Source organism: Nylanderia fulva, unplaced genomic scaffold (genome assembly GCF_048542155.1).
Source record: "Nylanderia fulva isolate GAGA-0341 unplaced genomic scaffold, ASM4854215v1 Scaffold22, whole genome shotgun sequence".
Lineage (NCBI taxonomy): Eukaryota > Metazoa > Arthropoda > Insecta > Hymenoptera > Formicidae > Nylanderia > Nylanderia fulva.
The window spans coordinates 65,537-81,197 of NW_028190285.1; the positions used below are offsets into that span (position 1 = coordinate 65,537).

Here is a 15,661-nt window from a genome sequence, read left to right on the forward strand (position 1 = left end):
TAGTGTTGTCACTACTTTTCTATTTTACTTTCAATTTTGTATCTTTTTCTGTATGTCAAATAACTTTTTCATCAAGATTTATCTATATTAATTTTTATTTATCTCTTTCATCTATCATTGTCTTAGAACAATTGCAATTACGTCCAAGTACCAGTGTACTCTATTCTCATGTGTGTTGCAATATATTAAATATATTTTTTCATATATCACGCACATATTTCTCATACATCACAGGATATCATGTACATTAATTTCATGTCTCTCTTTTTGTATTGGTTTCTTGAATTGTTACAGATGTAGCGCAGTAAAAACGAATATGACATACGTCTCTAGGAAAGATAAATAATCACGCGGAAACGGAAGAGAATAAATTTGTGACAGCGGAAAATGAAGAAAAATGTGTCGGAGCGCGTCGGCGGCATATGAGCTTTGGATTTACTTGTTATTCGCCGTCACGAAACTCTCGCTATCCATTAATCGGAGGGTTAGAAGAGAAAGAGATCATCTCTTTCTTTCTTTCTCTCTCTCTCTCTCTTCCAATCTTCCCGCTATGGTGATAACGTCAATGTCGTACAATGCTGGACAATGTGTGATACGGTCACCTCTCTAGTGAGTCCTTGCCTCTTTTCTTTCACTACACAACCTCGCCCGTGCTTAATCCGCGCTCTGAAGATCAACATAGCTGACAGCTATCGTAAGGTTTCACTGAACCACATGCGTAGATGTGACCGTGATATGTCTAGTCTATACCCAGCATTTCTTGTGCAAGTATGCTAACATTGTTGTAAAAAAATATAAAAAAATTTTTTAAACTATTCCGTAAGTATATATTATAAAAGTAATGTGTGTTTCATAAAATGTGAAAAATGAGTTACGACAAGATATCGTCTTTTATTCATAAATATTTTTCTCTCTACTTTCTTGAAATATAAAAGATATCATAAGAGTGTATATTAATATTTATTCTAGTTTGTATACAAAGTGTTCTATGTCAAAAATTATATCAGATATCTTTTATTAAGATTCTTTTATCTGTAGTGTTCGAGGAATTAACAATTGACAATAAGAGACTATATTAATGATCAATTAAATTTCAGAAAATAATATATATTTATATATTATAATTAATTTTAACTAGATTTGATTTTGTAATAAAATTATTTTATTTAGAATTCAATTCCATATTTTGTGCGATTAAATCTTGTGAATGTGCTGTTTATCTTATAATGGGACTTCATAATAATAGTTTATATTAAATAGTAATAACGTATTTTTATTTAAAAATCTATATATATATTTTATAATTATTAACTGCAAAATCTAAAAAATGCTGATTGATCTAATTGATCTAAATTTCTTACATATATGTGTGTGAACGTAGGAAGCCCTATTTTTGTGGTATCATTATATACATCTGTATGTATTAATCCACATTCTATTCTTACATCTAGTACAAACTAAAGATTATATTGTACAACAGTTTTTTATTTCTTTGTGAAAATGATTAGTCTTTATAACTAAATCGTGCAAAGAATCTATCTATTAAAATATCCGATTAATTTGAAGAGACATACATGCATTTTGCATAATGTTATTATTAAAAAATTATGGAAATTACATGAAGTTAGAAAAACATTTTTATAATTTTAATTCTTTGTTCAATTGTGTAAATAGCTTTGCGAGACTACATTACAGAAAAATGAATCCGTCGGAATCGCAACAAGATCTACTCTCGAATGAAACGAGATCAGTTTCAGTGCACTCATTACACACACCCATTGAATATATTCTTGGCCCAGTCGAGAAGCATTTCCTGCTTAGCGCGGAACGAGGTGATTGTGCCACTGTCAAAAGGTAATCCTTTGCATTAATACCTAAAGATATCCTGACGAGGCGTAAAATAAACTAGCTTTTGAGATAAATTCCACCCGATTCCGTGACATAGACTGGATTCTATAAGCACGTGTAAAGTATTATTATTGTTGCGCAAAGTGTGATGTATGATTTATGTTATTGAATCAACAGAATTTTATATAATGTAAAGAATTTACAGAATCAAATCAACAGAAATATATAACTATAGAGTATTTCAAAATTCTGAATTGTAAATTCTTCATTGCATATTTTTTATACTAATTTCGATATTTTTTTAATCAAACGAAATATATGTCCAAATATATGCATATGTATATATATATATATATATATATATATATATAAAATTATAAATAATATTTATAATATATATAATATTTAGAATAATTAATAATTAAATATAAAAGATTTATAATGTGCAAGTAATTTTAAGTATATTTTACTTTAATTAGAATTTTGATTAAAAAATTATATATTATATGTATCATAAAATATATGTATAATATGTTGTAAATTGAAGAATAGAGAGTATAATAAATAATAAGTAATGATCTTACTATACATTTTGAAAAAAGTGTCAAAATTATTCAAGGAAACTTATAAAGATATCTGATGATTGTAGGATAACTAATCTATATGTAAGCTCCAATAAACAATATGTATGCATATTCGTATAAGCTCTAATTAAGAAATCCTATAAAAACACATTTTAATTGAAAGAAATTGCAAGTTTAGAAATATTATAGAAAAAAAAGATCTCTCTCAGATTTTCACAGTTATAATTCTTTATAGTTACAAGTCTTGTTTGCCGGAAGTATTATCTTGACAAGAAAAATATTAATTACCCTATAATTTATATCGAACAGGTTAATTGAAGAGAACAAAGATCACCCCGAAATATTAAATATTAATTGCGTCGATCCACTAAATCGATCAGCACTGATAGCCGCTATCGAAAACGAAAATATCGAGCTAATTAAGCTGTTACTTGAATTAGGAATCGAAGTAAAGGTAAGTATTATCGTGGGCTCGAAACGGCACGATGTCTCTCATGAAAATCATGCGACTGTCGCTCCCCTAATTATTACGAGCAATGCGTGTTAAGCTGATATACCGTAATCGATGTCTACCGGGATACGCTAACTGCAGTTCCGTGCATACATTCGATGTTTTGGGTCATGCTGTACATCAAACGATGTATGGTTATTATAAGTGATATTCTTATAAACTACCTGCATTACAGTGTCTCCAAATTATATACCTAAGAGGATAAAACCCTTAAAACCATAATTTGTGCATCTTTCAGGATGCACTCTTGCATGCTATTAAAGAGGAATATGTGGAAGCGGTGGAGTTATTATTGGAGTGGGAAGAAAAAATACACAAGCCGGGGCAATCTTACGTGAGTCTTAATGCGTTTCTAATTAATTTTGACATCGATATATCTTTTTAAATAGAAAATTGTTTAAATATATATAATTTATATTTTTAATGAAAAATAATCTATAGCGTACTCAAGTGTCTAAATTTAATTTAATTATTCTTGAAATGTTCTTAAATAAAAAATTAAAATTTTTTTATTTAAGAACATTTATATTTGTATTTTAAGACGTAAAGAGTAAAATAATATCTTTTATCAACAATTATACTTCTAAAGATAACCAGATTCTTTTCTTGATAAATTTTCTAATTTATTTTATAATTGATATTTATGTAAATGAAAGAATTTAACATTAATTTGTTTTAAATAGTTTACTTTGTTTCATATTATTTTTAAAATATGTGCACCAATTGCAAGACAGCTGCGATTTTATTCGAAATTTATATTTAAAATTTAATGTTTTTAAATAAATATAAATAATTTTAATAATTAAAACACAAGATGCAATTTTTCTATCTGTTAAATAATTTTGATTTTAATGTAAGAAAATAAGAACAATTATTATTTAACTAACATTTTGTATATTACAATCATGACTTTTAATAGACTTTTAATTGTGACCATGGTAAGGGAAATAATCTCCACGTCTTATTTCAGAGCTGGGAAGCCGTGGATGTATCATCAAATTTTACACCTGATATAACACCGCTGATCTTGGCAGCTCATAAAAATAACTATGAGATATTGAAACTTCTTTTAGACCGCGGAGCAACTCTTCCAACACCTCACGATGCTAGGTATACAAAAAAGAATAAAATGTTTCAAAATAACATTATTAAATTTAGCATTTTTAAAATTGGGTAAATACTTAATAATTAGAAAAAAATTTTTTGAATTGAAATTTTTTCCTATTCTAATAGTATAAAATATTATAAATATTATTACTAAAAAATATATTACTATTAAACGATATATGTAATTATTTTTTTATATGTACTATTAGTCAAGCTTATGTGTCGACTACACAAGAAGGAAAAAAGAAATGTTATAATTTTATTGCAGATGCGGTTGCGATGAATGCGTCAGTTCTAGTGAACAAGATTCTCTTCGACATTCGCAATCTCGAATAAACGCATATCGTGCGCTTACCTCTTCATCTTTAATCGCGCTTTCATCAAAAGATCCACTTTTGACGGCCTTCGAGCTTTCGTGGGAACTACGTCGGCTCAGCAGAATGGAACAAGAATTTCGCGCTCAATACAATGTATTTAATTTATCATCATTCTTTTTCTCTTCTTCCTTTTTTTTTTATTTGAATTCCTTTAATTGGTCAATGCACTATTTTTGATTGATATTTATATTTTGTTCAAATTTAGATATTTTGCACACATTATAGAATTCTTTAATACAGACGTAACTTTTACCTATAAATTTGGTAAAAATAATTACAAAGATTTATATAAAAATTTGTCATTTGGTTTGAATTTTATTTATCTTAATCTAAAAAAATTAATTGTTAAAAATTATATTATTAAAATTGTACAAAGATTATTAAATGACAAAAATGTATGCAACTTGGAAACAAAGTTGAAATTTCTTTTTACGTATTTTTACTAAATTTAAATATGTTGTATGTTGTGAAATATTAAATCAAATAATTCAATTTAGCAAAATTGAAGAGATTTTGTTATAAATGAAATTCTGTAGCTTTGTTGTCTTAAAATAATGATTATAAGATGATTATTAATCACCAGGAAATGCGGGAACAGACGCAACAATTTGCAACCGCTCTACTGGATCACGCACGTACATCTTACGAATTGGAAGTAATGTTGAATTATAACCCTACCGGAGAAAATTGGGATCCTGGGGAGAGACAGACCTTGGACCGACTCAAACTTGCTATTAAATATAAGCAGAAGCAAGTATGTAAACTCTGAAATATTTATTATATAATAATTGATTCTATGTACTTGTATTTTTTTACGAAATATGTAAGATATGAAAAAAACTAAAATAAATTTAATAATAGTAAGAGTTTATAAATATATAAAAAATAAAAATAAGAATTATTTTATATAGAAATTATTTTTTATATTGTTCTACATAATAAGTATTAGTGAATATTTACGATTTATGTTTTTTGTCGAAGTTTGTCGCTCACCCGAATGTACAACAATTATTGGCTGCTATTTGGTACGATGGTCTTCCGGGATTCAGAAGAAAAAATATAATAGCACAATTTCTGGAAATTGGCAAACTCGGGGCAATGTTTCCGGTTTACAGCACTATTTACATGCTAGCACCTACTTCACAAATGGGATCGTTTATGAAGAAGCCATTTGTCAAATTTATATGTCATTCCACATCATACGCTTTCTTTCTAAGTTAGATCGATCACACTTTTCATTTTTTTATGTCTTAAAGTCCTTAATTTATTAAATTAATTTAATCAATAATCTCTGGCTTACAGTGCTTCTTGGTATGGCATCGCAAAGAATTGAATATCTCTTAATCGAATTATTTGGAAATGAATGGATGCGAGATATACTTGCTGGCTGGAAAAAGCACGAACGCGGTTGCATACCTGGTTTCGTCGAAACAGGCGTAGTCATCTATGTGATAAGTAACATAGCCATACATTATAATTATTATAATTATTTAATTACTTTTAACACAATAGGGAAAATGTACGATACAAATTATTGTCGATTTTGCTAAATATCTTTATCACATATAATCGCAGGATAACAGTTGTTATTAATCTAACGAGAAAAGTCACTTTAGCAAGTATATTTTAAAAATAAGTTCTTCAAATTTAGATAATTATTTTTATATAATTATTAATATATGTATAATAACTCGCATTATTATTATTGTTTGATTAATTAATTTTGATAGAAACATTTTACTATGATTTTTATGCAATTAAATTATCGCAAAAAATTGTTGTAAATTACGATACTTTATATCTATTTAATAAATTATAATTGTATTTTTCTTTTTCTTTCTTTCTCATAGGCTTAATTATCGGTGAAATTAAGTCTTTATGGGCGGACGGATTAGCTGAATATGTATCGGATCTGTGGAATATTGTGGATTTTATTCAAAATACCTTTTATGTGATTTGGATTAGTTTGCGTGTCACGGCTTGGTGGATAGTTCAGGTAAATTTAATATTTTTATCAAAAATATATATAAACCAATATAATATGATTATTTAATAAAATAGAACGAATATTGGAGTGGCTTAGATCCTTGGTACCCAAGAGATCAATGGCATGCATTCGATCCAATGCTTCTTTCAGAAGGAGCATTTGCAGCTGGAATGATTTTCAGGTGACTTTCAATCGATTGTTTAGATGTTTCTTTCATCGACTAACATCTCATGTTATATGTTTGCTGTTTCAGCTTTTTGAAACTTGTTCATATATTCAGTGTAAATCCTCATCTCGGGCCACTCCAGATTTCCCTCGGGAGAATGATAATAGATATTATCAAGTTCTTTTTCATCTATACCCTTGTACTATTTGCCTTTGGCTGCGGTGAGTAATACGGCTTCCGATTAGTTATTCATTCGCGGAGCTCTGTTTTGTTTCTCGTCGCGCGTGCTAATTGAAAAATCTTCCCACTTTTAGTCGTAATTTTTCTTTTTTTCTCGTTAGTACAAAATAAAAACTGTAAAGTAGGACAACGAATTGCATTTGAAATTCATATATTGTTTTAGGTATGAATCAACTGATGTGGTATTATGCAGATTTGGAGAAAATGAAATGTTATCATGCGTCTGACGAGGTGCCAGATTTTGATAATCAGGAGAAAGCTTGTTCAATATGGAGAAGATTCGCTAAGTATGAAGATCAACTAAATATAATCCTCTAGAGTCTAGAGAAAAGTTTCTAAACTTTAATCGTGCTTTTAGCTTGTTCGAGACATCGCAATCTCTTTTCTGGGCAAGTTTTGGCATGATCGATTTGTTGTCGTTTGATCTAACGGGCATTAAAAGTTTTACACGATTCTGGGCACTCCTTATGTTTGGTTCTTACTCCGTGATAAATGTTATAGTGCTATTGAATATGCTGATTGCTATGATGTCTAATTCTTATCAAATTATTTCGGTAATGATATTTTAAATTTTTATGAGAATATTATTCAATATCTTAATGCATACAAAGAATTCTGATAAAATGCAAAATTTGTGATTATAATAGATATTTCATACATATTAATATTAATTATACACTTATATATTTTTAGGAAAGATCTGACACAGAATGGAAATTCGCTAGGAGCCACTTGTGGATGAGTTATTTTGAAGATGGTGATACTGTACCACCACCATTTAATATGATTCCGACGAATAAAACTTTCAAAAAATTATTAAAATTAGGAAAAGCCGGTCGTTCGACAAAATCTTTCATTGTGAGTAATATTTTTTATATGTATATTTAGAATATGTTCATTAAGGAAAATATTTCGAATATATTTAAATCGAACATAGAAACTGCGATTAAAAGAGAATGTAATTACTTTCGAATATATTTTATATCAAAACTGATAAAAATCATTAAACTTACAAGAAAATATTGTCTATGGTATAGCATATAAAAACTGCTTTTGAAAGAGAAATATTTATTTAGAAAAACAACATTAAGAACAAAATTATTATTAGAGAAAACACTCATATATATAGAGAGATTTAAAATATATGTACTCTAGATACTGTTACGTGTTTATGTAATAAATCATTTAATCTTTATTATTGTCTAATACGACCTATCAATTAAAAAGTAGAAATCACAATGCATTTATGGTGTTACTAATACTGTTTTTAACAATTTTATTTCAGAAAAAGTCTCGAGAAAAAGCTATGATCAGACATGATACCGTAATGCGTATGCTTATACGGCGTTATGTGACAGCTGAACAAAGAAAACGAGACGAGTTTGGTATCACGGAGGATGACGTCAGAGAAATTCGACAGGATATTTCAACTTTCCGATATGATCTTATTGATATCCTTCGGAAGAACGGAATGCACGCACCGCAGCTTGACAAAGAAGAAACAACGAGTCAGTATATTTATGCATAATTAAGCTAGATCTAGAATGTACCTATTCGACACATATATGAATTTGATACGCGCTTTCCTTTCATTTCATAATCGTTAACGTATAAAGATTTTGATAAATTTCGAAATAGAGTTGCCGGCATATTGTGAATAAATTTAAAGATATATATTTTATGTTGAATTTTTTTAGATAAAAAAAGCTTGACGTTTACACGATAAATAACATATTTAATTAATTGACTTTTATATAAAGTTTTATATCCTATATTTAGTTTTTATATAAAGTTTTATATCTTATATTTAGTCTATTCCTATATAAAGTTTTATATAAAGTTTTGTATCCTATATTTAGTTAGTAGTTTTATATCCTACATAAAAACTAAATATTCTATTCTATTATGCATAACATATGTATGTTCAGCAATGTCTTAAAATATAATTTAAAAAGTTCAAGAGAGAGAAGTGTCAGTTAATTTCTTTCTAAATAGAATTACATTTAACTAAAAATATTTCGATTTTTAGATAATGTATTCTTGAAAAACAAATATATATCTACGTGATTTTATGTATTTTTCAAGTACCCGGCAAGAAAGGCAGAGTAATGGAACGTCGTCTGCAGAAAGACTTCCAAATTGGTATAGTAGAAGGTATCGTGCAAGCTGTCATTCAGAGTGAAAAGGAACCAAAGGACGTGTTTAGTCAAATCGCGAAAGCTATCGGACGAAAAGGGAGTGCTGCCGGTAGAAAGGATTGGAATGCCGTGGTGAGACAAAATACCATCGCAAAGGATCCGATAGGAAGTACAAATGAAGCTGTGCAACGTCAAAGCAGACGTAGTTTACGTCGTCATATGCAACATCAGCCCGATTCCGATCTGGCGTCTATGGATCCGAAACGACTGGTTGATTATAATCCGAATCTCTCGGACTTTACACCGGTTACTAGGATAGCCTACGCTAAATTCATGATGAGCAAGAATAAGTTAAATGAGCAACCTGATGGTCAGTTTATATTAAAATTTTTTATCTACTCTCTGATTTATATCTGAGCTTTTAATATATTTTTTTGCAGAAATAATGTTGAAATAAATTATACAAAATATTAACACGTACATACAGACATAATCGTTACTTTTGGCTTATGAATTTTTTCCACCAAATTGTTTTTTTCATACTGACACTATAATAGAACACTTTTATAAATGTTTAAAGTTTATTACATTCTCAAATTAATTTACTGATTTAAACATATATATACATCGGATACTAATAAGCAAATTAAATATCCTTACAATTCTTTTGTTCTATTATATTATATTGTGATATCAATAAAAAATAAAAATAAATGCAAATGTATATATATTTATTTCTTTGTACGCAGATACAAATGGTACTTCTTCGAATGCAAACGAGGAGAGTGTCGAGGCTCCTCGAAGAAGTAGCAAAATAATAAAAGAAGACACTCTTACAAATATAGTTCCACGTCCTATTATTAAAAAAAGTGTACTGAAGTCTATAAGCAACAGTAGTATGAATAAATCGGTAGAAAGAACACTTGACGTTAAACTCATCGAAACCAGATCTCCTTCGCCTGTACCCGAAGATCCTATAGAAGAGGAAGCTAGCAAACAGTCAACATCTTTAGAAACGTCTGATCAGGAGAAAAAACTTGAAGAAAATGATAAAAAGGAAAGTGCGCAAGAGGAAAAAAAGAAAGATGGAGAGACAAGCAAAACAGAGAAAATAGAAGAGCAAAAGAAAGAAAAGAAGGGAAAAAATGAAGATGAGCAGTCCGAAAATACAGAGAAGAACAACAGTGAAGCGATCGCGGAGAAAACGCCGGAAACAAATGAGGAAATTGATGAAGAAAAATCTATTGAATCTGGCGCAAAGGAAAATAAGACGGTTGTTGCACCCATCCAAACTACACAATTACGAGGAAAGTCAAAAGCAACGGGCCAAATAATGGAAGGTTGGATCTAAAGTCAAACATCGAATCAAACTTTAATATTTCTTTTTCAGATCTTAAATAAATAATGTGTTCGCGCGTATATTAAGCATATTATACAATATTATATTTATCTGTAAAGTCTCGAAGTGCGCGGTTTGATAGAAAAAATATATTATGATAATTCGCTAAAGCTTGATATATTCAAGATACGTATCACGAAACGGATTTGCTTCAATCGTAATGCAAACGTTCGCGTTTCACATGATAAGCAATATTTTATATTCAAAATAATATATTATCTTTGTGTTGCATTTTTTTATCCATAACATTTAAATCAATTTTATTTAGATCTATTTATTTATATCAATTTCTTTCAAAGTAATTTCCTTAATTCAATTACGTTAATTATGGTTATAAATGCATCATTAATATATACATGATCAACTTTATGTTTATAAACAATAATGAACATATTTATAATTTAAATGTAACTTTACTAAAATCTAAATGTGCTATAATTTAAAAAGAATAAAATTTGTTTTAATTTATTGCAGAACTTTGTTAAAATTAAAGCAGATAACACAGAAAATGCCACAAAAATAAATAGTTTGCTTGTCACTATGTTATAGATTACAGTTTTCTAAACACGATAAACAATCGAAAAATTATGTATTTATATTTGCTGATGCTAGTTTTTCGTGGTTTGTTTTTTATCGTAATGTTTATTAGCAATTAGCAGACTTATTCTTAATTTCAATAATTTTCATAGAAACTACGTATATAAAAAATTATACTATCACATGTGCAATGTTCTATCTTATGTATATATATAAATATATATTATATATATTATAAATATATTATATATACTATAAAATATAATAGAAGTGATGTAATAAACAAAATTACGTGTGTAAAATATTTTACAGTATAATTTTATAATAGATAATTTATTAATTCATGCTATCAATATCAAATAGACATTTGATATACAAAATTGCAAAATTTTGATAGCTATTTATTTAAGCAGATAAATATATCATGCAATTTATTTATTTAAAATAGAAATCAAAGCAAAGCAAATTGTGATATAAATAAATAAAATTATTACTTCAGTATTTTAGTTTTATTTAGTATTATAATTACTGTTATCTATTTTTAGTTATATATTTCTAATATTTTTTAAATATTAATAATATTGTGTATTAATCCTGACTTGATACAATTTTGCAATTTTGTATTTCTTATAATTGGCGTAAATTAATAAATATCTAACTAGTGTATGTTGAGTTCATTACTGTTAGGTCTCGCAGATTAACTATGTTATTATAATGTTTTTATTCCATCCGGCAATGCATAATTCATCATGAATGATTATATTTATATTATTTTGTGTAATAGCCAACTGGTTTGAGTTTGAGAGGGATTGTTTTTTTTTGCATTTTTCGTACTGTTTCTCTTTAGACGTGTAATGTTTTTGAAAAGTGAATATACCTGCGCGATTTCATATTTTTAAAACCGAGTAAAAAAACAGTGAATAAAAGTAATGGAAAAGAAGGTCAGGGCAGTAGAAAAACAAACAAACAAAAAAAAATAAAAAAATAAAAATGAAACCAATAATTGGAAAATATAAAGGAATAAAATTGATAAAATTATGAATAGATCTCGTCACTATATTATAGACAAATAAGGAAAATAATAAAAAAAAATATACTAAATCTGACGCAAGAGAGAGTGACAGCTAATCTAAACGATTCAATTAAGAGGAAAATCAAAAGCAATGGATTAAGTGTGTAATTGGAGATTAGATTTAAATTTAAATACATCTAGATGTTGTAGATTAAGTTTATGTATTTTCTTCCAACTATTATAACAAAAATAGCTATAAATATTTTTTATATTATATATAATATATTTGAGCGCTAGTTATGTTACTAAATTTCTTTTATTTAAACAGTCCTTCAATTAAGTAACACGATCTAATAGAGGAAAGCTTAGATGAGGAAATTTTACAATAGCGTGTAAAGGAGGAGAAACCTTGGCATAATTCATTACACGTATCATAAAACGGATTTTCCTCATGTACAACGCAAGTGTAATTTCAAAGCGTTTTTACGTGACAGACGATATCCAGAGATATATCTGCATATGTTATCTATTTCACGCATATTATTTCATTCAGGTACATTGTGAAATCTTTCATAATTCGCAATATTAATCAGTTACTTTATAAATACATCGATAATACGTAATCAATTGTGTACTTTTCATAATAAAATTGTTCTTTGTAATTTAGAAGAATTAAAGGGTTTAACTCTACTCTATGAGCTAAATTAAAGACTAACTTACAAGGAAAATAGAATTCATTGCACAATTCTGTTAAGAAAATCGAATTGCAACAATTGGAAATTCCGCAAAGCTTGCTTGTCATAGGTCTACGAACGCGATAAGCAAATTACTCATATGACTCATTTATATTCCCTGACATAATTGGTTTTCCTTGTTCGTTCTTAAAGATTCAATGTCACATATGATAAGCAGATTGTATTTAATACTCTCCTCCTCACGATGCAATTAATGATTCTTATCGAAATTACGTGCCCATCGTCATGTGCGATATCGTATATAAATACAACAAATATAATGATAGTGACTTAATAAATAAAACAATGTATGTGTGTATATATGTATATACATATAATTATCTCTCTAACAACATATTCTTCAAGCTGTACACTTGCCGCATAATATTGTTAGGAAGGTTCTGAAAGATAAAATAAATAGTATTTAAAAGCGGTGAAGTTAATTTAATACATAATAAAAATGCTCATTCTTATTCTGTATTAATTTAGTATTTCTAAAAAGTATCATATTATTAAATTAATTTTTTATTAAAACCGTTAAAAAATGTTTAAAATAATATATTTCACATTTCTAGAGAAATATTTTAATAGAATAAATGTATATTTTTTGCTTTCTATATTAATCTATATTCTATTGCTGTCTATATTAATTAGTAAAATTAAATTTTATAAAAACTGTTTTCATTTCCATTAATTTGACAATTATTATTATTAAAAGTTTACCTTCGTTTATGTTCTATTTTCTCGATTTTTGTTTCGTTAGAAATAGTCTTTTTCTTTCTATTGGCCTTTTTATCTCCCTGTAATATATAGTTATATTATATTATACCTATCTCTAATTATATCTTACAGAATAAATTATGTATGTCTAATGTATTATCATTTATAGAAATTTTAGAATTTTACTTTATAAATTTGAAATTCTGATTCTCGAATGACTATTGATTATGATATTGATACAAATAATTATTTTTTTTATCTAATTAATCCTAAACTTATCAAAGCTTACATCTTCAAGTTCACCAATTAAATATTTTTTAAGCATCTTTTTCGCGTCTGAAGAATGACCGAATTCATCGAATCCATCTGTCGCATCTTTTCCCGCATATTCTTCAATTAACTCTGGACCACCAGGATGCTATAATTAATTTATTTACTGCAATATTTTTATTAAATCTTATTTATTAAATTATTTGTAATATTATAGCTTGTAGTAAATATTTGTGGTAGTACTTTGTAAAAAGAAAACAATTTATATGAAAAAATTGATAATTCTATAATAATATATAATAATAGAATAAAATAATGGCAGACAAATTAATACACGTATGAGATATAATTAAAATTATGGAAATGCCTTTTCTTTTTGTTAAACTTGGATGATCTTTTGTCATAAGTTATCTAATTCTGTTTTAGTAACGTCTATGAATAAAAATAAGAATTTAAAAAGAAAAATATAAAAATTTGATATCTTTCATGTAGACCTTTTAAATTAATTTTTTAAATTAAATTTTTAATTAATTTTCAAATTTATTTTTTAATACATTTTTTGTTCTTTGTTTTTTAAAATATATTCTATTGTTATTAATATTATTGTTTGATAGTCATAACAGTATAATATTGTATATATCGCTCAAGATCATTTAAACTTAGGGGAAACCCTATTATATAAATAATTTAACTTAGAGGAAACCCTATTATATTTTAATTTAAACTTAGGGGAAACCCTATTATATAAATAATTTGAATTTGCCGAATTTAAACTTAAGGCAAAGCAGAAGTATTATTTTTCATTTTTCCAATTAATTTTCTTAGTTTTCAAAATTGACTTTCATGAAAATAAGAAGCTTGATACAAAATTTAATGTAATTTGCATTATTTAATTTTGCAGAATCATTACATTTTCTCAATTGTATTACGATTTTAAAAATATACATTTGAACATTTTATAAATTTATGAATTAAAAAACTGGAAATACGTGTTAGAAATCTCATTAAAATTGTATGCTATTGTTAATTAATCACACATGGATTTGCAAAACGTAAATTAATTTTTTATTATGTATATAGTTTATTTACGATTTTTGCATGCGCATTACGCCCATATTTGTCTATACATTATTATGTACATATTTGATTCTATTGTAAATATACCTGAGACATGTAATCCGTCACATCGTAAACGTTATCATAGAGCACAATCCAAGTTCTGGTCCCGTTTTTGCCATTATACTTTGCGATATCCGCGAGCGAATAACGAATCACTGAATTAGACATCCTTCAACAAAATCTCGCGAGAAAGTGAGAAAATATTCATTCGCGTCTGTGATATAAGTAACATGTGTCGATCTTTTGATCAATGGTATTCCCGGGACGTACACAGTACACAGACGATAAGCATATCATAATTTAGACACGTAAATTATATCTACAGATAATTGTGTCTATCGTTATCTCAGTTCATTTCTTTAATGTCACAGCTAATACAAAAATATAAATATCAATTTATTAGCTGCAATGTCATATTAAACAATTATTTTTTTAAATCAAGAGATAATTTATTTAAGGTTTGCTCGACGTGACATTTTTCAATATAGAAATAATTTGAATGACAAAATATAATATTAAAACTACATTCTATTATTTTTCATTTGGTATACTTATAAAAAAACATTCTTTAATTCTTTTCGAATTAAACTCTTTGTGCTTCTACTTTAATTGAATTGTTTTTAATAGTTTTGTTCTAATAATTTAATTATTAATTGTTGATTTAGTTTATTAAATTATTAAATAATTTAATTATTTTTAAGATAATAAATTTAATAAAAATTAATAGTCAACTGTGTATGTGTCTTAATATAAATAAATTATAAATACTTATACAAAAAAGGCTAAAAATATACATTTATATATGCTTTCATATTTTATACTTATTTTTTACGCCAGAATATTACACAATGCGCACTATACACATATATATATATATATATATATATACACACGTACGCCATTTATTTCCTT

At 27.1% G+C, this 15,661-nt stretch overlaps 2 protein-coding genes across 3 annotated transcripts; one reads left to right on the top strand and one right to left on the bottom strand.

Annotated features, from left to right (window-relative positions):
* The first annotated feature begins 735 nt into the window (after nt 1-735).
* On the top strand, nt 736-11,182 carry trp (transient receptor potential). 2 transcript variants are annotated; one of them, XM_029303947.2, is made up of 18 exons: nt 736-819; nt 1,675-1,854; nt 2,742-2,886; nt 3,182-3,277; nt 3,914-4,053; nt 4,319-4,520; nt 5,011-5,181; nt 5,409-5,643; nt 5,730-5,882; nt 6,278-6,423; nt 6,489-6,595; nt 6,668-6,801; nt 6,984-7,107; nt 7,179-7,374; nt 7,514-7,678; nt 8,106-8,328; nt 8,906-9,328; nt 9,708-11,182. In XM_029303947.2, the coding sequence occupies exons 2-18, from the start codon at nt 1,700-1,702 to the stop codon at nt 10,307-10,309; spliced, it is 3,417 nt and encodes a 1,138-aa protein (XP_029159780.2). In that variant the 5' UTR covers nt 736-819; nt 1,675-1,699; the 3' UTR covers nt 10,310-11,182. The 2 variants fall into 2 exon arrangements, with proteins under 2 accessions (XP_029159780.2, XP_085338884.1); XM_085482758.1 differs by having other exon boundaries at nt 745-819; nt 1,696-1,854.
* A 928-nt stretch (nt 11,183-12,110) lies between these two features.
* Nucleotides 12,111-14,996, bottom strand: LOC114931788 (cytochrome b5). Its single transcript, XM_029303940.2, has 4 exons — nt 14,795-14,996; nt 13,650-13,778; nt 13,364-13,440; nt 12,111-13,041 (listed from the first exon to the last, which is right to left on the bottom strand). Exons 1-4 carry the CDS (start codon nt 14,915-14,917, stop codon nt 13,002-13,004), a joined length of 369 nt encoding a protein of 122 aa, XP_029159773.1. The 5' UTR covers nt 14,918-14,996; the 3' UTR covers nt 12,111-13,001.
* Between the last annotated feature and the right edge of the window lie 665 nt (nt 14,997-15,661).

What these genes read in the sequence shown, in the direction of transcription:
- trp (XM_029303947.2), top strand. Translation starts at nt 1,700, where the DNA reads ATGAATCCGTCGGAATCGCAACAAGATCTACTCTCGAATGAAACGAGA. An exon ending in ATCATACGCTTTCTTTCTAA is followed by an intron (nt 5,644 to 5,729) that starts GTTAGATCGATC and finishes TCTGGCTTACAG; the next exon opens with TGCTTCTTGGTATGGCATCG. An exon ending in GCAGCTGGAATGATTTTCAG is followed by an intron (nt 6,596 to 6,667) that starts GTGACTTTCAAT and finishes TTGCTGTTTCAG; the next exon opens with CTTTTTGAAACTTGTTCATA.
- LOC114931788 (XM_029303940.2), bottom strand. Translation starts at nt 14,917, where the DNA reads ATGTCTAATTCAGTGATTCGTTATTCGCTCGCGGATATCGCAAAGTAT. An exon ending in TGACGGATTACATGTCTCAG is followed by an intron (nt 13,779 to 14,794) that starts GTATATTTACAA and finishes AATTAATTATAG; the next exon opens with CATCCTGGTGGTCCAGAGTT. An exon ending in AAAATAGAACATAAACGAAG is followed by an intron (nt 13,042 to 13,363) that starts GTAAACTTTTAA and finishes TTTATCTTTCAG; the next exon opens with AACCTTCCTAACAATATTAT.